Genomic DNA, 21,355 nt, shown 5'->3' with positions numbered 1-21,355 from the left:
CAAGCTAACAGGTGGGCCACAAACAGACAATTAATGTTACTTTACAAAATTGGTGTACAAAATGGCATCTCGTTATAGACCATCCAATAGCCCATCCATCGATCCTTGTCGTGGATGGGCTATTGCAGCAGACGACCACACCGGGTTTCACTCCTATCAGCTAAAAACAAGAAGAAGCGGCTCCAGTGGGCACACAGCGATCACCAACACTGGACAATTGAGGAGTGGAAAAACATTGCCTTGAACATGACAGTGAGTTCAGTTTACTTGAGTGGCCTGGTCAGTCCCCAGACCTGGTCAGTCCCTAGACTTGGTCAGTCCCCAGACCTAGTCAGTCCCCAGACCTGGTCAGTCCCCAGACCTGGTCAGTCCCCAGACCTCAACCCAATAGAGGATCTTTGGGATCAGATAGAACGGGCGGTTTGCAGCATGAATGTACCGCCTTTCAATCTGCAGCAACTGCGTGATGCCATCGCATCAGCATGGACCAACATCCCATTTCCGACACCTTGTCGAATGCCCCTAAAGATTCAGGCTGATCTGGAGGCAAAGAGGGTCCGACCCTGTACTAGATGGGTGTACCTATTAAACTGTCTGGTGAGTTGTTTCAAGCAAAACTATTGCTGATAGTGAACATGAACATCCAAAATAAAATCTAATGTAAGCCCAGATGTATGCATTGCAGCCAGATGAGTTGTCTCCGTTGCTACTTTTATTCCGTAAAACACCATTTTCAACATAGCATGTGATAAAAATAATCTAGCAAGTTACATTGGTTGACACTCAACTAATATTGCCTAATATTGCCCAAGCCATTTTATGAAGGTGACATGCAGATGTGCCAAATCAGGAATAGGCCTAACTCTTGTTGGTCAGCGCGGGAAGCTACGCACAGCACACAGTTTGACTAGGCTACTGATATTGCCTGGGGTTGTTCAGCATGCAAAATGACTTGTAGATCAGTTGCTGTCAACACATGCTTAGATCAACATTGAAGGAGAGGACGCAGTTGTCACAAAAGATGAGCAGTATGGGCTCCCGAAAAGAAAGTGGGCTCCCGATGGGCTCCAGAAAGAAAGTGGGCTCCCGATGGCTCAGCGGTCTAAAGCACTGCGTCACTACAGACCCTGGTTCGATTCCAGGCTGTATCACAACCGGCTGTGATTGAGAATCCCATAGGGCAGCGCACAATTGGCCCAGCGTCATCCAGGTTAGGGTTTGGCCAGGGAAGGCCATCATTGTAAATAACAATTTGTTCATAACTGAGTTACCTTGTTAAATAAAAAAGTAATTTGAGCAACAAAAAGTCAACGTTTGTATTGATTTTCTGAACGATGCATGCTACATTTAGTTCGGTTTGGGGTCACACAGACCAATGCACCCATATCTCATTTGAACTGGGATCGATGCATATTGGTGAATCGTTACATCCCTAATAATTACTAAGGCTTTAAAATCTGGATTCTGTCAAGTTTTTATAGGTAGCAAGGCTGCAGGTATAAGCCATTTGATGAAATGAGCCCAACGATCTGTCCATTCAATTAGGTCGTAGTGCCTTCTTTACTTTCCTTCGTGCTATAGTTTGAGCAGTGGTGTCATCTCCAAAGCGTGTGTAAGTGGGACATTGGGAGTGAACTGTATGTGTGTGTTTTGTAAGAATAGAATAGAATGGTTTGATTGTATCCTTTGTCTAAGCCCCTCAATTATGAATCGTAATCCACAAAGATTGAGAAGGAGATCCAACAGCTGTTCATTGCAAACCGGATAAAAGGTACTTGTCGTGACCTGCCACTAAAACCCCGGACATCCCTGGAACTTGGCGGCTCCTTCGTTCCTCTGTTTCCTTCTCCCTCCTAGCTGATGAAAGGAAAGAGATGAGAGAAAGTGAGTCAGATGCCGTCAACGTGTCAACAGGTATATTCATGTTCAGTTCTCTCCTCTATTGCAAAGAAAATAAACCACCAGGAATTCAGAGTTGTAAACCAGCGTCTAGTTATTTTACCGCTGCTACTGTGTTTTGAGAAAATATTTACAGTACATAAAGTGCATATATTGTAAATAACTGAGAAATTGTTGACAGCACATGGATGTTTTGTCTTTAAAATCAAGGGAAACCAAGTCAGGATTAAAATGGGCTAAAAAACGAAGAAAACGCTAACAACACAAGCTATAGGATATAGAGTAACACTATTTGAAAGGGTTACAGAATTTAACTAGGAAAGTCAGTTAAGAACAAATTCTTATTTACAATGACGGCCTACCCCGGCCAAACCCTCCCCTAATCCAGACAACGCTGGGCCAATTGTGGGATTCCCGATCACGGCTGTTTGTGATACAGCCCAGGATCAAACCAGGGTCTGTAGTGATGCCTCTAGCATTGAGATGCAGTGTCTTAGACCGACGCGCCACTCGGGAGCTGAAAGTCATTCATATCATGCCTGTTTTTCAAAAGGTGTTATGAAAAAGGTGTTAGTACAGTGTTACCGGATGTACTGCATTAGCTTCTGGTATTTGTTGGGGGAATCATTCCCTTATCTCTTTCTCAGCACTGTGGTGGAAAGAGCTGAGGTGTGAAGTGGGCTGCCAGTAGACCCCGAAAAGGGAGGAAGCAGAGTTTGAGTGTCACTCTCCATATCCCAGTTCTTGCAGCAAACTGATTTAGCTGCTGAATGGCCCTTTCATTGTCACTCTCAAGCGCTGCCAAGTGATGAGTTCCATGTAGGGGAGCTGTGAAAAACCATTATAATTGTTTTGTAAAATGTAATTCCATTGGGGAATAGGATATAACAAAGTCTGAATTCCTATGTATATCTCGAAATGTTTTGTTAACTGTTACATCTCACTTTGATTATTTCCATATTTATTGTAAAGACAGAAATCAACAAAAAGGGTAATGAGTGGTTAGTAGCCTGTCCAAAGTCTTAATTTCCCCCTTCAGGGACCAAGTTTTTGTTTGGTTGTTTAAGTGTTGTAAATACAATACTGTCCCTGCCCAACCAATCACATGCTTCAAAATTAAATTTAGCAACGGCTCTTCCCATGTCCTCACACAATCCACTAAACTCTTAACCCCTGACTGAATGAGCTCTTTCCCACTCTACAGAATGACACTTTTCACAATATGGCGGGACCAACAATGAGAACATTCACTCTAAAAACAACGGCAATGACAACAACAGTGTTGAAAGGTCTATTGAAAGCATGAGAGCTAAGTTTAGTACTTGAGCATAACAACAAAAGCAGTAGCCCTGTACTGTATTCTTCATCTCTCATTCACTCACCTCTTCAAATGACTGTACACTTGGCATGATTTAATTGCAAACACAGATTGACTGTGGACATGCCCAAAATCCCACAATCAATATTGTCATCAGCTGCAGGTCAATTAAAGAAACTGGGAGTGGCGCCAAAAGGGGAGTACACTAAGTAATTGGCTCAAATAGACTGCCTCTGAATACAATACAGTAATGTTATCTAACAACGCCCACGTGCAGCAGCGTCTCACTACAGTCAATGTTTTTGTTTGAACTTTTTGAAAGGAGCAGTCTTTGAAATGTGAGACGTTTCTAGCACACTTCACCGTAACCTAACAAGTGTGTGTGCGTGTCTGTCAAGTTACAAACCCTGCCCTTACATAATACTGGTAGTACAGGTTAGCTCTTGATGTCAGAGAGCTGCCAGGTGCTGTCTGTTGTTAGTGTGGAATCGAGGCTGTGACTGTGGTACCTGTTTAGATACCCACTCCTTTCGAGAGGGCACAAGGAGTACATGTTAGGTTTGGCAGATATTGACCTCAAAGGTAAGGCCATGTCTCTTTCTGACCTTTGCCCGGTTATGATAAACTGAGAGACTAGAACTCCTGTTCGTGCTGTTGGGAAATGCAGTGCTGTCCTGTAATGTATCCCTTTTCAGCAAGGCTCAATGGAAGTGTTACCCAAGGAACTTACTTGTTTCAGAAATATGAAGGAAAAGGTATCGTTGGAAACTAAGTTAACATCCAGTGGTGTGATCTGAGGCACCCTCTTTATAACATTTACAACAGTTTATTATTTTATTTGCATTGCTCTTGTTGACTGCATAAATTGATAGAGATGTCTAAAGGGATTAGTGCTTTGACCACAACCGTAGATCAAATGATAAGAGAGTCATCTTTCATTTTACTTACCACAGTTATATATGCCAAGATAGCAGAATCTCACTGGGATGTGATTAACATTTGCAATCAGTGGAAGGGTCGTTCCACCAATTCGGTGCCCTTTTGAGAAGTGTGACTTTGTCTGATTTTTTATTTTTTTTAGATATCCCATCTCAAGAGATTAAATATACTATAGTATAAACGCAGATTTAAGTAACAGGTTAGACTGTAACAGGGTTGACGATTTCTTCTTAAATCAGCAAAAAATCCCCTTGTGACAGGGAGAATGGAAACGTGTTGTGTACAACAGGGAGTGGCAATTGAGTGTAACCTGAAATGGAAAATGAAATTGTTAAAAGATTTCTAGCCTGTCTATCTATTGGTAACAGGGTTGACGTGTTATGCTCGACCAGCTCATTTTCCCACCACAAAACACCAGAAAATTGCCAAAAATAGTAGGACCATCTCATCTGCTTTTACTCTATGATTTGACTATAAGATGTTCAACCTTTCCTTTGAAAAAAATATTTAAAAAGGAATAGTTTCACCATATTAAAACGAGAGTTCAGTTCACATAACACGGTTGACCTTAATATGAGACAGATGTACAGTACCAGTCAAAATTTGACAATCCTACTCATTCAAGGGTTTTTCCCAATTATTTGCTATTTTCTACATTGACGAATATTAGTGAAGACATCAAAACTATGAAATAACCATATTTAGCATTCTCTCAACCAGCTTCATGAGGTAGTCACCTGGAATACATTTCAATTAATAAGTGTACCTTGTTCATTTGTGGAATTTCTTTCCTTCTTAATGCGTTTGAGCCAAACAGTTGTGTTGTGACAAGGTAGGGGCGGTATACAGAAGATAGCCCTATTTGATAAAAGTCCATATTGTGGCAATAACAGCTCAAATATGTCACGCCCTGGCCATAGAGAGGTTTTTGTTCTCTATTTTGGTTAGGCCAGGGTGTGACTAGGGTGGGCATTCTATGTTCCGTTTTCTATGTTTTGTGTATTTCTTTGTTTTGGCAGGGTATGGCTCTCAATCAGGGACAGCTGTCTATCGTTATCGCTGATTGGGAGCCATACTTAGGTACCCTTTTCCCACAGGGTTTTTGTGGGTAGTTGTTTTCTGTCCTGTTTTTCACCTGACAGAGCTGTTTGTTCCACTTTGTTTTTGATTCAGTGTTCAGAACTAATAAACATGATGAACACGTACCACGCTGCACCTTGGTCCTCTCCTTGCAACAACCGTTACAAAATAAGCAAAGAGAAATGACAGTCCATCATTACTTTAAGACATGAAGGTCAGTCAATTCGGAAAATTTCTAGAACTTTGAACGTTTCTTCAAGTGCAGTCGCAAAAACCATCAAGCTCTATGATGAAACTGGCTCTCATGAGGACCGCCACAGGAAAGGAAGACCCAGAGTTACCTCTCCTGTAGAGGATATATTCATTAGAGTTAACTGCACCTCAGATTGCAGCCCAAATAAATGCTTCACAGAGTTCAAGTAACAGACACATCTCAACATCAACTGTTCAGAGGAAACTGCGTGAAACAGGCCTTCATGGTCAAATTGCTGCAAAGAAAGCACTAGTAAAGGACACCAATTAGAAGACGAGACTTGGTTGGGCCAAGAAACACGAACAATGGATATTAGACCGGTGTAAATCTGTTCTTTGGTCTGATGAGTCCAAATTTGAGATTTTTGATTCCAACCGCCGTGTCTTTGTGAGATGCAGAGTAGGTGAAAGGATGATCTCCACATATGTGGTTCCCACCGTGAAGCATGGAGGAGGTGTGATGGTGGGGGCTGCTTTGCTGGTGACACACTCAGTGATTTATTTAGAATTCAAGGCACACTTAACCAGCATGGCTACCACAGCATTCTGCAGCGCTACGCCATCCCATCTGGTTTGCGCTTAGTGAGACTATCATTTGTTTTTCAACAGGACAATGACCCAAAACACACCTCCAGGCTGTGTAAGGGCTAGTTGACCAAGAAGGAGAGTGATGAAGTGCTGCATCAGATGACCTGGCCTCCACAATCACCCAACCTCAACCCAATTGAGATGGTTTGGGATGAGTTGGACCGCAGAATGAAGGAAAAGAAGCCAACGGGTGCTCAGATATGTGGGAACTCCTTCAAGACTGTTGGAAAAGCATTCCAGGTGAAGATGGTTGAGAGAATGCCAAGAGTGTGCATAGCTGTCATCAAGCAAAAGGGTGGCTACTTGGAAGAATCTCAAATATAAAATATATTTGGTTTGTTTAATACTTTTTTGGTTACTACATGATTCCCTATGTGTTATTTCATAGTAAAAATAAAGACAAAACCTTGAATGAGTAGGTGTTTCCAAACTTTTGAATGGTACTGTATATTATTTAGTATATGTAAAGACAAGATCAAATAAAGAATAGTCTGATGAGTGACAATATTAGCCTTGTGAATGATGCCCAGCATAAGAAACAATGTCTTTTTTTGCGTTTAAAAAAAATCATAGTCACACACCTCATGTGGCCTAGCCCATATGACTATATGTTTTAATAAGGTTTGTATCACAACTAAAGTGCCCAAATAAATTATTAAAATTAAGCACATGAATCTCCTTTACAAGGGGTGTAGTGCCTAACTGGCATACATAAGCAGTGCGTAAAAATAAAGAAAAACACTTGAATGGGTAGATGTGTCCAAACTTTTGACTGGTACTGTGTATTGCACAGCTGAGAGTCAAGTGGAGGCAAATGAATTCTGTTCAGTCAGTTGTCCTGATTAACCCTCCCAGCTACACGACATCCCTTCAAATTCAGCCACACCCGTTGCTGACAGGTGTCAAAAAAAAAAATGAGCACACAGCCATGCAATCTCCATAGACAAACATTGGCAGTAGAATGGCCTGTACTGACGAGCTCAGTGACTTTCAACTTGGCACCGCCATAGGGTGCCACCTTTTTTCAGTTTGTCATATTTCTGCCCTGCTCGAGCTGCCTCGGTCAACGGTAAGTGCTGTTATTGTGAATTGAAAACGTCTAGGCACAACAAGCTCACAGAATGGGACCGGCGAGTGCTGAAGTGTGCAGCGCATAAAAATGGTCTGTCCTCGGTTGCAACAGTCACTACGGTGTTTCAAACTGCCTCTGGAAGCAACGTCAGCACAATAACTGTTTGTCGGGAGCTTTCTGAAATGGGTTTCCATGGCCGAGCAGCCGCACAAGAGTAAGATCACCATGGGCAATGCCAAGCGTCGGCTGGAGTGGTTTTAAGCTCACCGCCATTTAGACTCTGGAGCAGTGGAAACGTGTTCTCTGGAGTGATGAGTCACACTTCACCATCTGGCAGTCCAATCGTACTAATCTGGGTTTGGCAGATGCCAAGAGAACACTACCTGCCCGAATGCTTAGTGCCAACTGTAAAGTTGGGTGGAGGAGGAATAATGGTCTAGGGTTGTTTTTTTATAGTTAGGGCTAGGCCCCTTAGTTCCAGTGAAGGGAAGTCTTAACTCTACAGCATACTATGACATTCTAGACGATTCTGTTCTTCCAACTTTGTGTCAACAGTTTGGGGAAGGTCCTTTCCTGTTTCAGTATGACAATGCCCCCATGCACAAAGCGAGGTTCATACAGAAATGATTTGTCAACATTGGTGTGGAAGATCTTGACCGGCTGGCACAGATCTCAGACCTCAATCCCAGGCCTAATCGCCCAACATCAGTGTCCGCCCTCACTAATGATCTTGTGTCTGAATGGAAGCAAGTCCCGCAGCAATGTTCCAACATCTAGTGGAAAGCCTTCCCAGAAGAGTGGAGCAGGTGTCCACATACTTTTGGTCATGTAGTGTATGTTTTTTATTTTTTTACCGTTGGTATTTCTAAACACCCAGTATACAGTATACCGCCCAAGCCTAGCTGATATTGTGTAACAGACAGCTCACAAAAAGACCCGTTATGTGTTGATACAAGTTGCCTGTTGTGCCTAAGTTTTCAGACATGTAAAACCATGCAGTGAGTGCAGTGTATGTCCTTCTCTAGCAACAATATCCACCCCTCAAGCCAGTGCTGTACACAACTACAAAGATGAGGCTTGATGAAAGCAGATGTCATCCAGCGCTCCACTCTCTTCAATGGAGCTAAGACCCATTGCATTATAATCATTAAAATAGGCTGGGTGTAAATGGGTGTCATCATGCACATGTTTAGTGAAGGGAGGCATGGGGTGGTAGTGCAGGGTGAGGAGGGGTATGGACAGAGAGGCATGCCTGTACTTCCTCTCCCCCCATTCTTTAATGCTCTGTGAATAGCCCTGTGGCCGTGGCTTTGTCCAAGTCATTGTCGGTCGGCTTAGAGAGCCTCTTTGCCAAGTGAGAGGCTTTGCCGACATATGTCACTTCAGTGAATCTCCTATAGCTCCTTTAGCCGCTTGAGTGGAGGGGTGGACGAGAGGCGTTCACTAGGCGAAAAATAAGCAACGTGAAGGGTGAGCTGGAATGCTCACTGTCTGTTCCTGTCCTGTGTGCCTGAACTTGCACAGCACAGATGTCTGAGGCATTTAAATGGACTTTCAGTGCAGGTGATTTGCTCACAGCCTATAGGCATCCACAGTTGAAAAATTCCAGTGAGTATACTCTATTTTCCATGCCCTTTACTGTATGTTGTTGCTCTTTGGAAAGGAGTTTTTTTTTCAATGGATTGATGATTAATAGTATGTTTGGAATTTCAAGTCAGTAAGTAATGAGGTACAATACAATGTGTGTTTTGAGTTGCTGTGGTAAAGGGATTAGCAGTGTGGTGGACCCACACTCATTCCTCGGCCGACTATTGGTCATGTAAACACAATCCCTGGGGATTGGAGGGTTCAACATCCTGACGTGGTCTGGTAATAGATCCCTCTGCTTCCAAACAAATGTTGGGAGCATGTTACCTGTTTATATCCCAAAGCATTGCGTATCTTCAATACTGCAAGAATGGACTTCATCACATTAATGAATTAATTGACGTTTTATTTCATCCAACTTTGGCTATTTGAGTCAATGTAAACTGGGAGGTTGTTGCATAATCTTCCATGCACATACTGTACCCTGAGGAAGCCCAATCATTTTCATAATCCAAAGGGTTATTTAAGTATATGAAACAGAGGCTTTGTTTAGCTTGAATGAGTTACATCCTTGGTAAGGTCAGGCATAATGTTGATTCTTTGTTGTCAGGATCAACAAAATCTGGATAAAGGGTCAAATTCTGTTACTTTAAGCAAGGTTGCCCGCATTTTATGGACTGTTTTACATATATATTTTTTCTACAATGAAAAAACAAATTAATCACAAGATTTCAGTATGTACAGAAATATTGGAGTCTTTTTTTTTTTTTTTTTTGGTTGAAATATATGTGGTTCATCGTGTGATGCTGTGACTGTTTTACCATACCGTAGTTGCTTTACCATGGATTAGGTTTATTTCTGTCGCAAAAAGGCAACCAACTATTCAATTCCAATTGAAATTCAATTCACAAATTGAAAACTAAACCTCACTGAGAATATTGGGCAATTTCTAATGTGTTACTTGACTCTCAATTCCATTGTTGAATTGGACTAATCCTAGCCCTGGTGTACAGTAATTGCCAAATTAACCTGCATTAACCCATATTACTAACTAGGACCAACCGGCAACGTTACACTCCATTGTGGGAGGTTGGCGGGAGATACATCACTGGTTTGTGTTTGGACAAGGCAGACTCCCGCTCTCGTGACTGAGTGATTAGTTTGTAGAGTGAACCCTTTGGCAATGCCACTGTACCCACAGGCTGAAACCCACAATACCCACAGGCTTACTACTATATACAAACTTAAGTCTACCCACTCTAGCAATCATCCATAGCAGCATCTTATATTATGTGCCAATAAGGTTTACTGTAAGCATGCCATTTGATGCTGCCATCCCAGTTTTACAATCAAATCAAAGTTTATTTGTCACGTGCACCGAATACAACAGGTGTAGACCTTACAGTGAAGTGCTTACTTACAGGCTCTAACCAACAGTGCAAAAAAGGTATTTGGTGAACAATAGGTAAGTAAAGAAATAAAAACAACAGTAAAAAAGACGGTGAATAATAACAGTAGCGAGGCTATATACAGGCACCGGTTAGTCAGGCTGATTGAGGTAGTATGTACATGTAGATATGGTTAAAGTGACTATGCATATATGATAAACAGAGAGTAGCGTAAAAGAGGGGTTGGCGGGTGGTGGGTGGCGGGTGGCGGGACACAATGCAGATAGCCCGGTTAGCCAATGTGCAGGAGCACTGGTTGGTTGGGCCAATTAAGGTAGTATGTACAAAATGTATAGTTAAAGTGACTATGCATATATGATAAACAGAGAGGAGCAGCAGCGTAAAAAGAGGGTTGGGGGGGGGGGGGGGGGGGTACACAATGCAAATAATCCGGATAGCCATTTGATGACCTGTTCAGGAGTCTTATGGCTTGGTGGTAAAAACTGTTGAGAAGCCTTTTTGTCCTAAACTTGGCATTCCGGTACAGCTTGCCATGCGGTAGTACAGAGAACAGTCTATGAGTGTGGTGGCTGGGGTCTTTGACAATTTTTAGGGCCTTCCTCTGACACCGCCTGGTGTAGAGGTCCTGGATGGCAGGCAGCTTAGCCCCAGTGATGTACTGGGCCGTACGCACTACCCTCTGTAGTGCCTTGCGGTCGGAGGCCGAGCAATTGCCGTACCAGGCAGTGATGCAACCGGTCAGGATGCTCTCGATGTTGCAGCTGTAGAGCATTTTGAGGATCTGAGGACCCATGCCGTATCTTTTTAGTTTCCTGAGGGGGAATAGGCTTTGTTGTGCCCTCTTCATGACTGTCTTGGTGTGTTTGGACCATTCTAGTTTGTTGTTGATGTGGACACCAAGGAACTTGAAGCTCTCAACCTGCTCCAGTACAGCCCCATCGATGAGAATGGGGGTGTGCTCGGTCTTCCTTTTCCTGTAGTCCACAACCATCTCCTTAGTCTTGGTTACGTTAAGGGATAGGTTGTTATTCTGGCACCACCCGGGCCAGGTCTCTGACTTCCTCCCTATAGGCTGTCTCGTCGTTGTCGGTGATCAGGCCTACCACTGTTGTGTTGTCTGCAAACTTAATGATGGTGTGTGTGTTGGAGTCGTGCCTGGCCATGCAGTTGTGGGTGAACAGGGAGTACAGGAGGGGACTGAGCATGCACCCCTGAGGGGCTCCAGTGTTGAGGATCAGCGTGGCAGATGTGTTGCTACCTACCCTCACCACCTGGGGGCGGCCCATCAGGAAGTCCAGGATCCAGTTGCAGAGGGAGGTGTTTAGTCCCAGGATCCTTAGCTTTGTGATGAGCTTTGAGGGTACTATGGTGTTGAACGCTGAGCTGTAGTCAATGAATAGCATTCTCACGTAGGTGTTCCTTTTGTCCAGATGGAAAAGGAGGGCAGTGTGGAGTGCAATGGAGATTGCATCATCTGTGGATCTGTTTGGGCAGAATGAAAATTGGAGTGGGTCTAGGGTTTCTGGGATAATGGTGTTGATGTGAGCCATTACCAGCCTTTCAAAGCACTTCATGGGTACAGATGTGAGTGCTACGGGTCTGTTGTCATTTAGGCAGGTTGCCTTCAGGGACTATGGTGGTCTGCTTGAAACATGTTGGTATTACAGACTCAATCAGGGACATGTTGAAAATGTCAGTGAAGATACCTGCCGGTTGGTCAGCACATGCCCAGAGCACACGTCCTGGTAATCCGTCTGGCCCTGCAGCCTTGTGAATGTTGACCTGTTTTAAAGGTCTTACTTACGTCGGCTACGTAGAGCGTGATCACACAGTTGTCCGGAACAGCTCAGGCTCTCATGCAAGCCGCCTAAGTGTTGCTTGCCTCGAAGTGAGCATAGAAGTGATTTAGCTCGTCTGGTAGGCTTGTGTCACTGGGCAGCTTGTGGCTGTGCTTCCCTTTGTGGTCTGTAATAGTTTGCAAGCCCTGCCACATAAGACGAGCGTTGGAGCCGGTGTAGTACGATTCAATCTTAGCCCTGTATTGACGCTTTGCCTGTTTGATGGTTCGTCGGAGGGCATAGCAGGATTTCTCATAAGCTTCCGGGTTAGAGTCCCGCACCTTGAAAGCGGGAGCTTTACCCTTTAGCTCAGTGTGAATGTTGCCTGTAATCCATGGCTTCTGGTTGGGGTATGTACGTACAGTCACTGTGGGGACGACGTCCTCGATGCGCTGATTGATAAAACCAGTGACTGATGCACTTATTGATAAAGCCAGTGACTGATGTGGTGTACTCCTCAATGTCATCGGAAGAATCCCGGAACATCTTCCAGTCTGTGATAGCAAAACAGTCCTGTAGTTTAGCATCTGCTTCACCTGACCACTTTTTTTTATAGACCGAGTCATTGGTGCTTCCTGCTTTAATTTGTACTTGTAAGCAGGAATCAGGAGGATAGAATTGTGGTCGGATTTACCAAATGGAGGGCGAGGGAGAGCTTTGTACGCATCTCTGTGTGTGGAGTACAGGTGATCTAGAATTGTTTTCTCTCAGGTTGCACATTTAACATGCTGATAGAAATTAGGTAGAACTGATTTAAGTTTCCCTGCATTAAAGTCTCCAGTCACTTGGAGTGCCGCCTCTGGGTGAGCGGTTTCATGGTTGCTTATTTCCTTATACAGCTGACTGAGTGCGGTCTTAGTGTCAGCGTCCGTCTGTGGTGATAAATAAACAGCGACGAAATGTATAGCTGAAAACTCTCTAGGCAAATAGTGTGGTCTGCATTTTATCACAAGATACTCTACTTCAGGCGAGCAAAATCTAGAGACTTCCTTAGATATCGTGCACCAGCTGTTGTTTATAAATATGCACAGTCCGCCCCCCCTCGTCTTACCGGAGTGTGCTGTTCTATCTTGCCGTGCAGCGTATATCCCTCTAGCTGAATATCTATGTCATCATTCAGCCACGATTCCGTGAAACATAAGATATTACAGTTTTTGATGTTCCGTTGGTAGGATATTCGTGATCGTACCTCGTCTAATCTAAACAAGGGTAATCCCAAACCACTGGCATGTTTTACAACAATGATGTACCAATGAATTACACCCATTGAGAGAGGATGTGTGATATGGGACATTACTGTTATTCAGAAGAGAGTTTAACTGTCTTTCAATACTTGGATTGGAGTAAGGAAAGACATGGTGATTGCCTAGCTGGGTTGCTTCAGTATTTGCTTGGGCAATGGTGCTGCCCATTAGATTATTTTAGACTGTCTGAGGGGTAGTCTATCAAACTGTACCCAATGCATTTTATATATCATTTTACTAGTACATATAAGCAATTTAACCGCTCCGCTTCCATTTATTTACTGATTTGTATAGGCAAAGCAAATTGTCCCTTGGGCAATTCAAGATTTACTTTTCTCCACTAAAAGTCAGTATAGGGATGCTGTTTATGTTGCCAAAACGGTCTATGGCTCTGTGATACAGTACACGCTTTTACTTTTTGTTGTCCTAGGCTACCTGGCAAAAATGCTTGCTCAATAGCCTAACTTCCTTTCATGACCAATGGTGCGCCAGGCCAGCTAGTTAACATCAGCCTACTACATCTAGCTACATATTGAACTTCCATCCTCTCAGGCCAGGGGCACAATGTAGGAATTTATGGTTGGATCAGAATTACTGTTTATAATCGTTTGCCAATAAGTAAAACCACAAGTCCAAATCCCTATCTCCATCCATGGCTAATTTAGGAAATGGATGATTTTATTTAGCTAGTCACCAGAGGACAACGGCACTACGAGATGTAACAATTAGAGGTCGACCGATTTAATTGGAATGGCCAATTAATTAGGGCCGATTTCAAGTTTTCATAACAATCGGTATTCGGCATTTTTGGACACCGATTATGGCCGATTACATTGCACTCCACGAGGAGACTGCGTGACAGGCTGACTACCTGTTATGCGAGTGCAGCAAGGAGCCAAGGTAAGGTGCTAGCTAGCATTAAACTTATCTTATAAAAAACAATCAATCTTAACATAATCACTAGTTAACTACACATGGTTAATGATAATACTAGTTTATCTAGCTTGTCCTGCGTTGCATATAATCAATGCGGTGCCTGTTAATTTGTCATTGAATCACAGCCTACTTCGCCAAACGGGTGATTTAACAAGCGCATTCGCGAAAAAAGCACTGTCGTTGCACCAATGTGTACCTAACCATAAACATCAATGCCTTTCTTAAAATCAATACACAAATATATATTTTGAAACCTGCATATTTAGTTTAAATTGCCTGCTAACATGAATTTCTTTTAACTAGGGAAATTGTGTCACTTTTCTTGCGTTCTGTGCAAGCAGAGTCAGGGTATATGCAGCAGTTTGGGCCACCTGGCTCATTGCCAACTGTGTGAAGACCAATTCTTCCTAACAAAGACTGTAATTAATTTGCCAGAATTTTACATAATTATGACTTAACATTCAAGGTTGAGCAATGTAACAGCAATATTTAGACTTATGGATGCCACCCATTAGATAAAATACGGAACAGTTCCGAATTTCACTGAAAGAATAAACGGTTTGTTTTCGAAATGATAGTTTCTGGATTTGACCATATTAATGACCTAAGGCTCGTATTTCTGTGTGTTATTATAATTAAGTCTATGATTTGATAGAGCAGTCTGACTGAGCAGTGGTAGGCTGCAGCAGGCTCATAAGCATTCATTCAAACAGCACTTTCGTGATTTGCCAGCAGCTCTTCGCTGTGCTTCAAGCACTATCAATTCCCGAGATTAGGCTGGCAATACTAAAGTACCTATTAGAACATCCAATAGTTAAAGGTATATGAAATACAAATGGTATAGAGAGAAATAGTCCTATAATAACTACAACCTAAAACTTCTTACCTGGGAATATTGAAGACTCATGTTAAAAGGAACCACCAGCTTTCATATGTTCTCATGTTCTGAACAAGGAACATAAACGTTAGCTTTTTTACATGGCACATATTGCACTTTTACTTTCTTCTCCAACACTTTGTTTTTGCATTATTTAAACCAAATTGAACATGTTTCATTATTTATTTGAGACTAAATTGATTTTATTGATGTATTATATTAAGTTAAAATAAGTGTTCATTCAGTATTGTTGTAATTGTTATTATTACAAATATATAAAAATTGCCCGATTAATCGGTAGCGGGGTTTTTGCCCTCCAATAATCGGTATCGGCGTTGAAAAATCATAATCGGTTGACCTCTAGTAAAAATGTACGTTTTTCTGTAAATTACGTTCTACTTTTGATGTGATATGATTGGTGTGAAGACAAGTCCAAACTCGCTTCCATTTACAGTTTTATTTTGGTGCGCCAGGATAATTCACAGTTGAGCTCACTCAGTTTAGCGCAATGCTGATTGCCTATTATTATTATTATTACATTTTTTATTATCAAGGGAGGCTAAATGCTGGCTGGCTTCCGTTGTGTTCAATGGGGCAACAATGTCATTCTCATTTTACCAGACAGCATCAGATAGATGGGATACACATACTGAAAAAGACAGGCACTGTTTTGCTCGCTCAGATGCTTTCTCCAGTGAGATACATTCAGCCTCTTGCAAATTGAAGGAAAATGACTTCCCTTGCCTCCATGAGTACACACCACTGGGTTACTGACAGTTTTTATATTTCCCTGTGTCTCTGCACATCTAGGTCCTATCCCTCTAAGTGTTGACAGATATCCGCTGATCTAGTGGGCCAAAGCCGTGGTGGTGTCAGTAGTGTCGCCTGCTCTCCTGAACAGTCTCTGCTCAACGGCGGTGGGGTGATGAGGTCGCTGTGGAGCTTGGGCCTTGCTTTCCTCTTGGCCTTGACCTCCAGGGCCAGAGGACTCGATATCCCCCTGGAAGGTAAAGTGCAGTATGGGCAACCTACACTGAGTGTACAAAACATTAAGAACACCCCGCCCTTTTGCTCTCAGAACAGCCTCAATTAGTCAGCGCATGGACTCTACAAGGTGTCAAAAGTGTTCCACAGGGATGCAGCTGTGTCAAGTTGGCTGGATGTCCTTTGGGTGGTGGACCATTCTTGATACACAAGGGAAACTGTTGACTGTGAAAACCCAGCAGCATTGCAGTTCTTGGCACAAACCGGTGCACCTGGCACCTACTACCATACCCCAAAGGCACTTCAATATTTTGTCTTGCCCATTTCCCCTATGAATGCCACACATACACAATCCATGTCTAAATTGACTAAAGGCTTAAAAATCTTTCTTCAACCTGTCTCCTTCCCTTCATCTACACTGAATGAAGTGGATTTAACAAGTGAAATCATTAAGGGATTATAGCTTTTACCAGGATTCACCTGGTCAGCCTATGTCATGGAAAGAACATGTTCATAGTCTTTTGTACATTCAGTATATTTTATAGTCTATAGGGGAATGTTTTAGACACAGCCTATGCCCATAATGGGCAGTGAAGAGAGAGTATATGGTCCAGCTGTCAGAGAAATGGACTGGCTAACTAAATTCATGCCTATGACGGGTCATTTACTCCAGGCATGTGTAACATGCGGTGCAAGATTGGTATGTCTTGTTGGTTTAATCGCTGTCTGCACTGCAGTTCATTATTAGCTCAGACATGTGGGCAAATAGAGCTAGTTTCTCAATATTAATCTTCCAACAAGCACAAGTTATACTATTCCTGCTGTACATTGCACAAAACATGACCAAACCCCATAATGGTAGTCAAGTTGTTAAAGTGTTTGTTTGATGAAAGCGATATGGAGGTATGAATGTATGATTTGTATCTTTTCATCCCGCAGTGGAGCAGCTACCGACCATAACAGTGCAGACCGCTGGCCCTGTCATTGCCTTACCCTTTGAAGGCAGTTTTTCCATGAGATGTGAAGCCAAAGGCAACCCACAACCAGTGTGAGTGAGATGACTGCGATTCGTCCTAGAATCTCCCTGTTTTTTGCCCTTATGCTTATGGATTGTTCACACTATCAGCATTAATCCAATGCTTATTGTTGCATCTCTAGCTAAATATCATAACTGTAACCAAGCATTATAAAATGCTTCATTGCCCCAACAGATACAGATGGACAAAAGATGGCCAGGCCATAGATCCCCTCTTCGACTTGGGGGTCAAAAAAGAGAGAAACAATGGGAGTTTTGTGATTCATAGCGGGCTCCTTGCGCAGTTCCAGGGGAAGTATCAGTGCTACGCTTCAAACAATCTGGGAACAGCAGTATCAGAGGAAATTGAACTCATTGTACCAAGTGAGTGCCACTCTCATGTTGTAAGAACCTGGCATAGTGAACAGTTTTGCATCTTACAGCAAGACTGTGTGTGTTACATTTTGAATCCTATCTAAAGGTGTTGACATGAGTAAAACATGCCTAACCATTGCACAGGTACCCCAAAGTTCCCCAAAGAGAAGATTGCCCCAATCGTTGTTAAAGAGGGCCAGCCTGTGATTCTGGAATGCAATCCACCACAGGGGATCCCTCCACGAAAGATCTACTGGATGACTATTGGTGAGAAAATAGACCACTAGTTCAATCTTTACAGCACCATCCAACTGAAACTAGTTAAGAAGGGAAAATGTCAATTTATACACATTTCAATTGAAATAGAATACAGTAACACTTTACATTAGGTTGCTCTTATACCTCTGTTGTAATATTGTTACTACTCAAGTCACAAAATAGTATTGAGATGTTCTTATGTAGTAATTGAGTAGTTGTTTTAAATTGGCATAGTAATGGGAATTAGCTTTTTTTGTTATTACACAAGAAGAATTAGGGCCGCTCAACATAGTTCCCTTTACATTTGGACATTTTGTCACCTTTTTCTCACCATAGCCAAAAGAGAGTCTATGGTCTAATGACATCACAGCACTGTATGAAGTAGTGTCTCAATGGGGATGAGGCCATATGCTTAGGCTCTCAGCCGTCCTATCCCATCTAGCCAAATCACACACTTTTCAATTCTGCAAGGAACTCAAATAGAAGTGCTTGTTTTTTAGAGCTGAGAGCAGCTTCTCATAAAGTGGTCCAAATAAAAATAAGAAATTAAATAAGAATTCTAAACTAGCAACTAGAAAATGAAATTTCCTGAAGAAAATCTAAGTTGAGTCAGTCTGGACCAGAGCTAGTTAATGTGGACCAGAGCTAGACCAATGATACTAGCTACGCCCTGGACCAGAGCATTGACCAGAGCTAGTTAGTGCGGGGACCAGAGCTAGCTAGGTGCTAGTTACGCCCTGGATCAGAGCGGGACCAGAGCTAGCTAGCTACTAGCTACGTCCTGGCCTAGAGCTGGACCAGAGCTAGTACGGATCAGAGCTAGACCACAGTTAGTTCAGATCTGGGCTGCACTAGTTCTGGTCTAGTTCTTGTCCGCACTAGTTTTGGGCCAGCTCTGGTCCAGGACTTGGCTAGTAGATAGCTAGCTAGCTAGTCACTATTTCCTATTGAAGCCTATGGAGCTTTTATGCACATATTAAATGGTTATAGTTTAAACAGCACATAAACTCAGCAAAAAAAGAAACGTCCCTTTTTCAGGACCCTGTCTTTCAAAGATAATTCGTAAAAATCCAAATAACTTCACAGATCTTCATTGTAAAGGGTTTTAACACATGCTTGTTCAATGACCATAACCAATTATTGAACATGCACCTGTGGAACGGTCTTTAAGACACTAACAGCTTACAGATGGTAGGCAATTAAGGTCACAGTCATGAAAACTTAGAACACTAAAGAGGCCTTTCTACTGACTCTGAATAACACCAAAAGAAAGATGCCCAGGGTCCCTGCTCATCTGTGTGAACGTGCCTTAGGCATGCTGCAAGGAGGCATGAGGACTGCAGATGTGGCCAGGGCAATAAATTGCAATGTCCGTACTGTGAGAGGCCTAAGACAGCGCTACAGGGAGACAGGACGGACAGCTGATCGTCCTCCCAGTGGCAAGGGGACGTGCAACAACACCGGCAATGGATCGGTACATCCGAACATCACACCTGCGGGACAGGTACAGGATGGCAACAACAACTGACCGAGTTACACCAGGAATGCACAATCCCTCCATCAGTGCTCAGACTGTCCACAACAGGCTGAGAGAGGCTGGACTGAGGGCTTTTAGGCCTGTTGTAAGGCAGGTCCTCACCAGACATCACCGGCAACAACGTTGCCTATGGGCAAAAACCCACCATCGCTTGACCAGACAGGACTGGCAAAAAGATCCTGTTGGATCGGAGGGTGAGGGCTAGGGCCATTCCCCCAAGAAATGTCCGGGAACTTGCAGGTGCCTTGGTGGAAGAGTGGCGTAACATCTCACAGCAAGAACTGGCAAATCTGGTGCAGTCCATGAAGAGGAGATGCACTGCACTACTTAATGCAGCTGGTGGCCACACCAGATACTGACTGTTACTTTCGATTTTGACCCCCGTTTGTTCAGGGACACATTATTCCATTTCAGTTAGTCACATGTCTGTGGAACTTGTTTAGTTTATGTCTCAGTTGTTGAATCTTGTTATCTTCATACAAATATTTACACGTTAAGTTTGCTGAAAATAAATGTAGTTGACAGAGAGGACGTTTCTTTTTTTGCTGAGTTTAGTATCAGCAATTTAAGTCTGAACATGTCAACATTGGTTTGGTGTTTGTAGCTTTAAAGATGCACTCCAGCTATTTTTGAACTTGTTGAAAACAATATCCCACGTATAAATAAAGTAATCATCACACATAAAAAAAAATATGTTTTCAGCATAGTAGTGTTTTTGCAAACTTTATGGAGTAGGCCATTCAAGGAGTTGGTCTGATGGTGCCCTTTGATGTCATCGGCCTCCCCCTTGCTTGAATTTTTCCCATTCATGTCTAAAACTATGAATGGACAGACCAACCCTACTTCTATAACCCCACTCTTACCTAATTGCTATCCAACCATATTTAAAGCCACAGTATGGTCAGTCAAGTCATGTGACCCCAGTTCTTCCTTTACACTTCCAATAAGAAACACACATTTTCGCCTTGTTCAATATTAAACACAAATTGTCGCTTTCTGTTGCAAAACATTTTCCATTGTCTCCTAATGAAAACGATCTATTGTTTCCTCCAGGTCTCCAACATATTGAACAGGATGAGAGGGTGTCCATGGGCCATGACGGCAACCTCTACTTCTCCAACGCCCTGGAGAAGGATAGCCGGAGAGACTACTGCTGCTTCGCCGCATTCTCCGCCATACGGACCATCGTTCAGAAGACAGCCATGTCGGTGGTCGTCAAGAGCTGTAGGTTGACAGTGTGATGCTCTACATCAATGTTTCTCAACTGTTTTATACCAGGGACTGGCAAGCTATAGTCCTTCCTCTAAACATTAGACCAAGAGGAAATCCTCATATTCTAAGTGCAACATTAAGGCTCCGATACACTTACCTTACAAGTAGCACTTGAAAAAAACTGATTAAATAGGTATCTGTAAGACCGGTCAGCAACATACCACTCCCAGGTTGAGAACCCTGCCCTACATGTTGAGTAGGAGTTGAAAGGGCATGTTCAGGACACTAGATGCAGTGATGCTGTAAGGAGACGGAGGAGTGCTGTCCCCACACATGTCAAAGACAATTGTCGGATGCAAAAGTCTATCAACATTATATATGGTTTTATTTTACAAAAGTATAAGTGCAAAGTGTGCAGGTGAAAAAAAATGCAGGCATGTACTTCAGATCAGAGCAATAGACATGGCTCCATTGGATCAAGGTGGGTCTTCATATTTTGTTTACATTTCAGTAAAATCTGCTGGTGAGCTAGATGACAGTGACAGCAGTGGGGAGTTGCTTTAACATTATATTTGACTTTAACATGAATGATAATATCCCATTACAGTTCATAGTATTTGACTGACTAAAGGCTCAAACTTACAGGAAAAGTCAATACATGTTTAATATGCACACGTTGAATGAGATTCATCTATGCAATTTTATCTGTGTGAAAAAAATATATACAGTACCAGTCAAAAGTTTCATTGCAGGGGTTTTTCTTTATTTTTACTATTTTCTACATTGTTGAAAAATAGTGAAGAAATCAAAACTATGAAATAACACATATGGAATTATGTACTAACCCAAAAAATGTTAAGCAAATAAAAATATATTTTATATTTGAGATTCTTCAAAGTAGCCACCCTTTGCCTTGATGACAGCTTTGCAAACTC

At 42.6% G+C, this 21,355-nt stretch overlaps 1 protein-coding gene across 3 annotated transcripts in view; it reads left to right on the top strand.

The window, feature by feature from the left end:
• LOC106572061 (neural cell adhesion molecule L1-like protein) overlaps positions 1 to 21,355 on the top strand; it is a 112,776-nt gene that overhangs the window by 29,775 nt on the left and 61,646 nt on the right. Inside the window, exons 1-6 of one of the 3 annotated variants that reach the window (XM_014145838.3) lie at positions 3,664 to 3,799; positions 15,850 to 16,046; positions 16,963 to 17,071; positions 17,235 to 17,422; positions 17,558 to 17,680; positions 20,262 to 20,432. In XM_014145838.3, coding sequence (XP_014001313.1) covers positions 15,965 to 16,046; positions 16,963 to 17,071; positions 17,235 to 17,422; positions 17,558 to 17,680; positions 20,262 to 20,432 — 673 coding nt within the window. In that variant the 5' untranslated portion in view covers positions 3,664 to 3,799; positions 15,850 to 15,964. Of the gene's footprint in view, positions 1 to 3,663; positions 3,800 to 8,555; positions 8,757 to 15,849; positions 16,047 to 16,962; positions 17,072 to 17,234; positions 17,423 to 17,557; positions 17,681 to 20,261; positions 20,433 to 21,355 lie in introns of those variants that run through there. The other 2 variants (XM_045696133.2, XM_045696134.2) reach the window with 2 other exon arrangements.

Source organism: Salmo salar, chromosome 15 (assembly GCF_965601325.2).
Source record: "Salmo salar chromosome 15, fSalSal1, whole genome shotgun sequence".
NCBI classification, from domain to species: Eukaryota; Metazoa; Chordata; class Actinopteri; order Salmoniformes; family Salmonidae; genus Salmo; species Salmo salar.
This window is presented reverse-complemented; position numbering and strand designations above follow the sequence as displayed.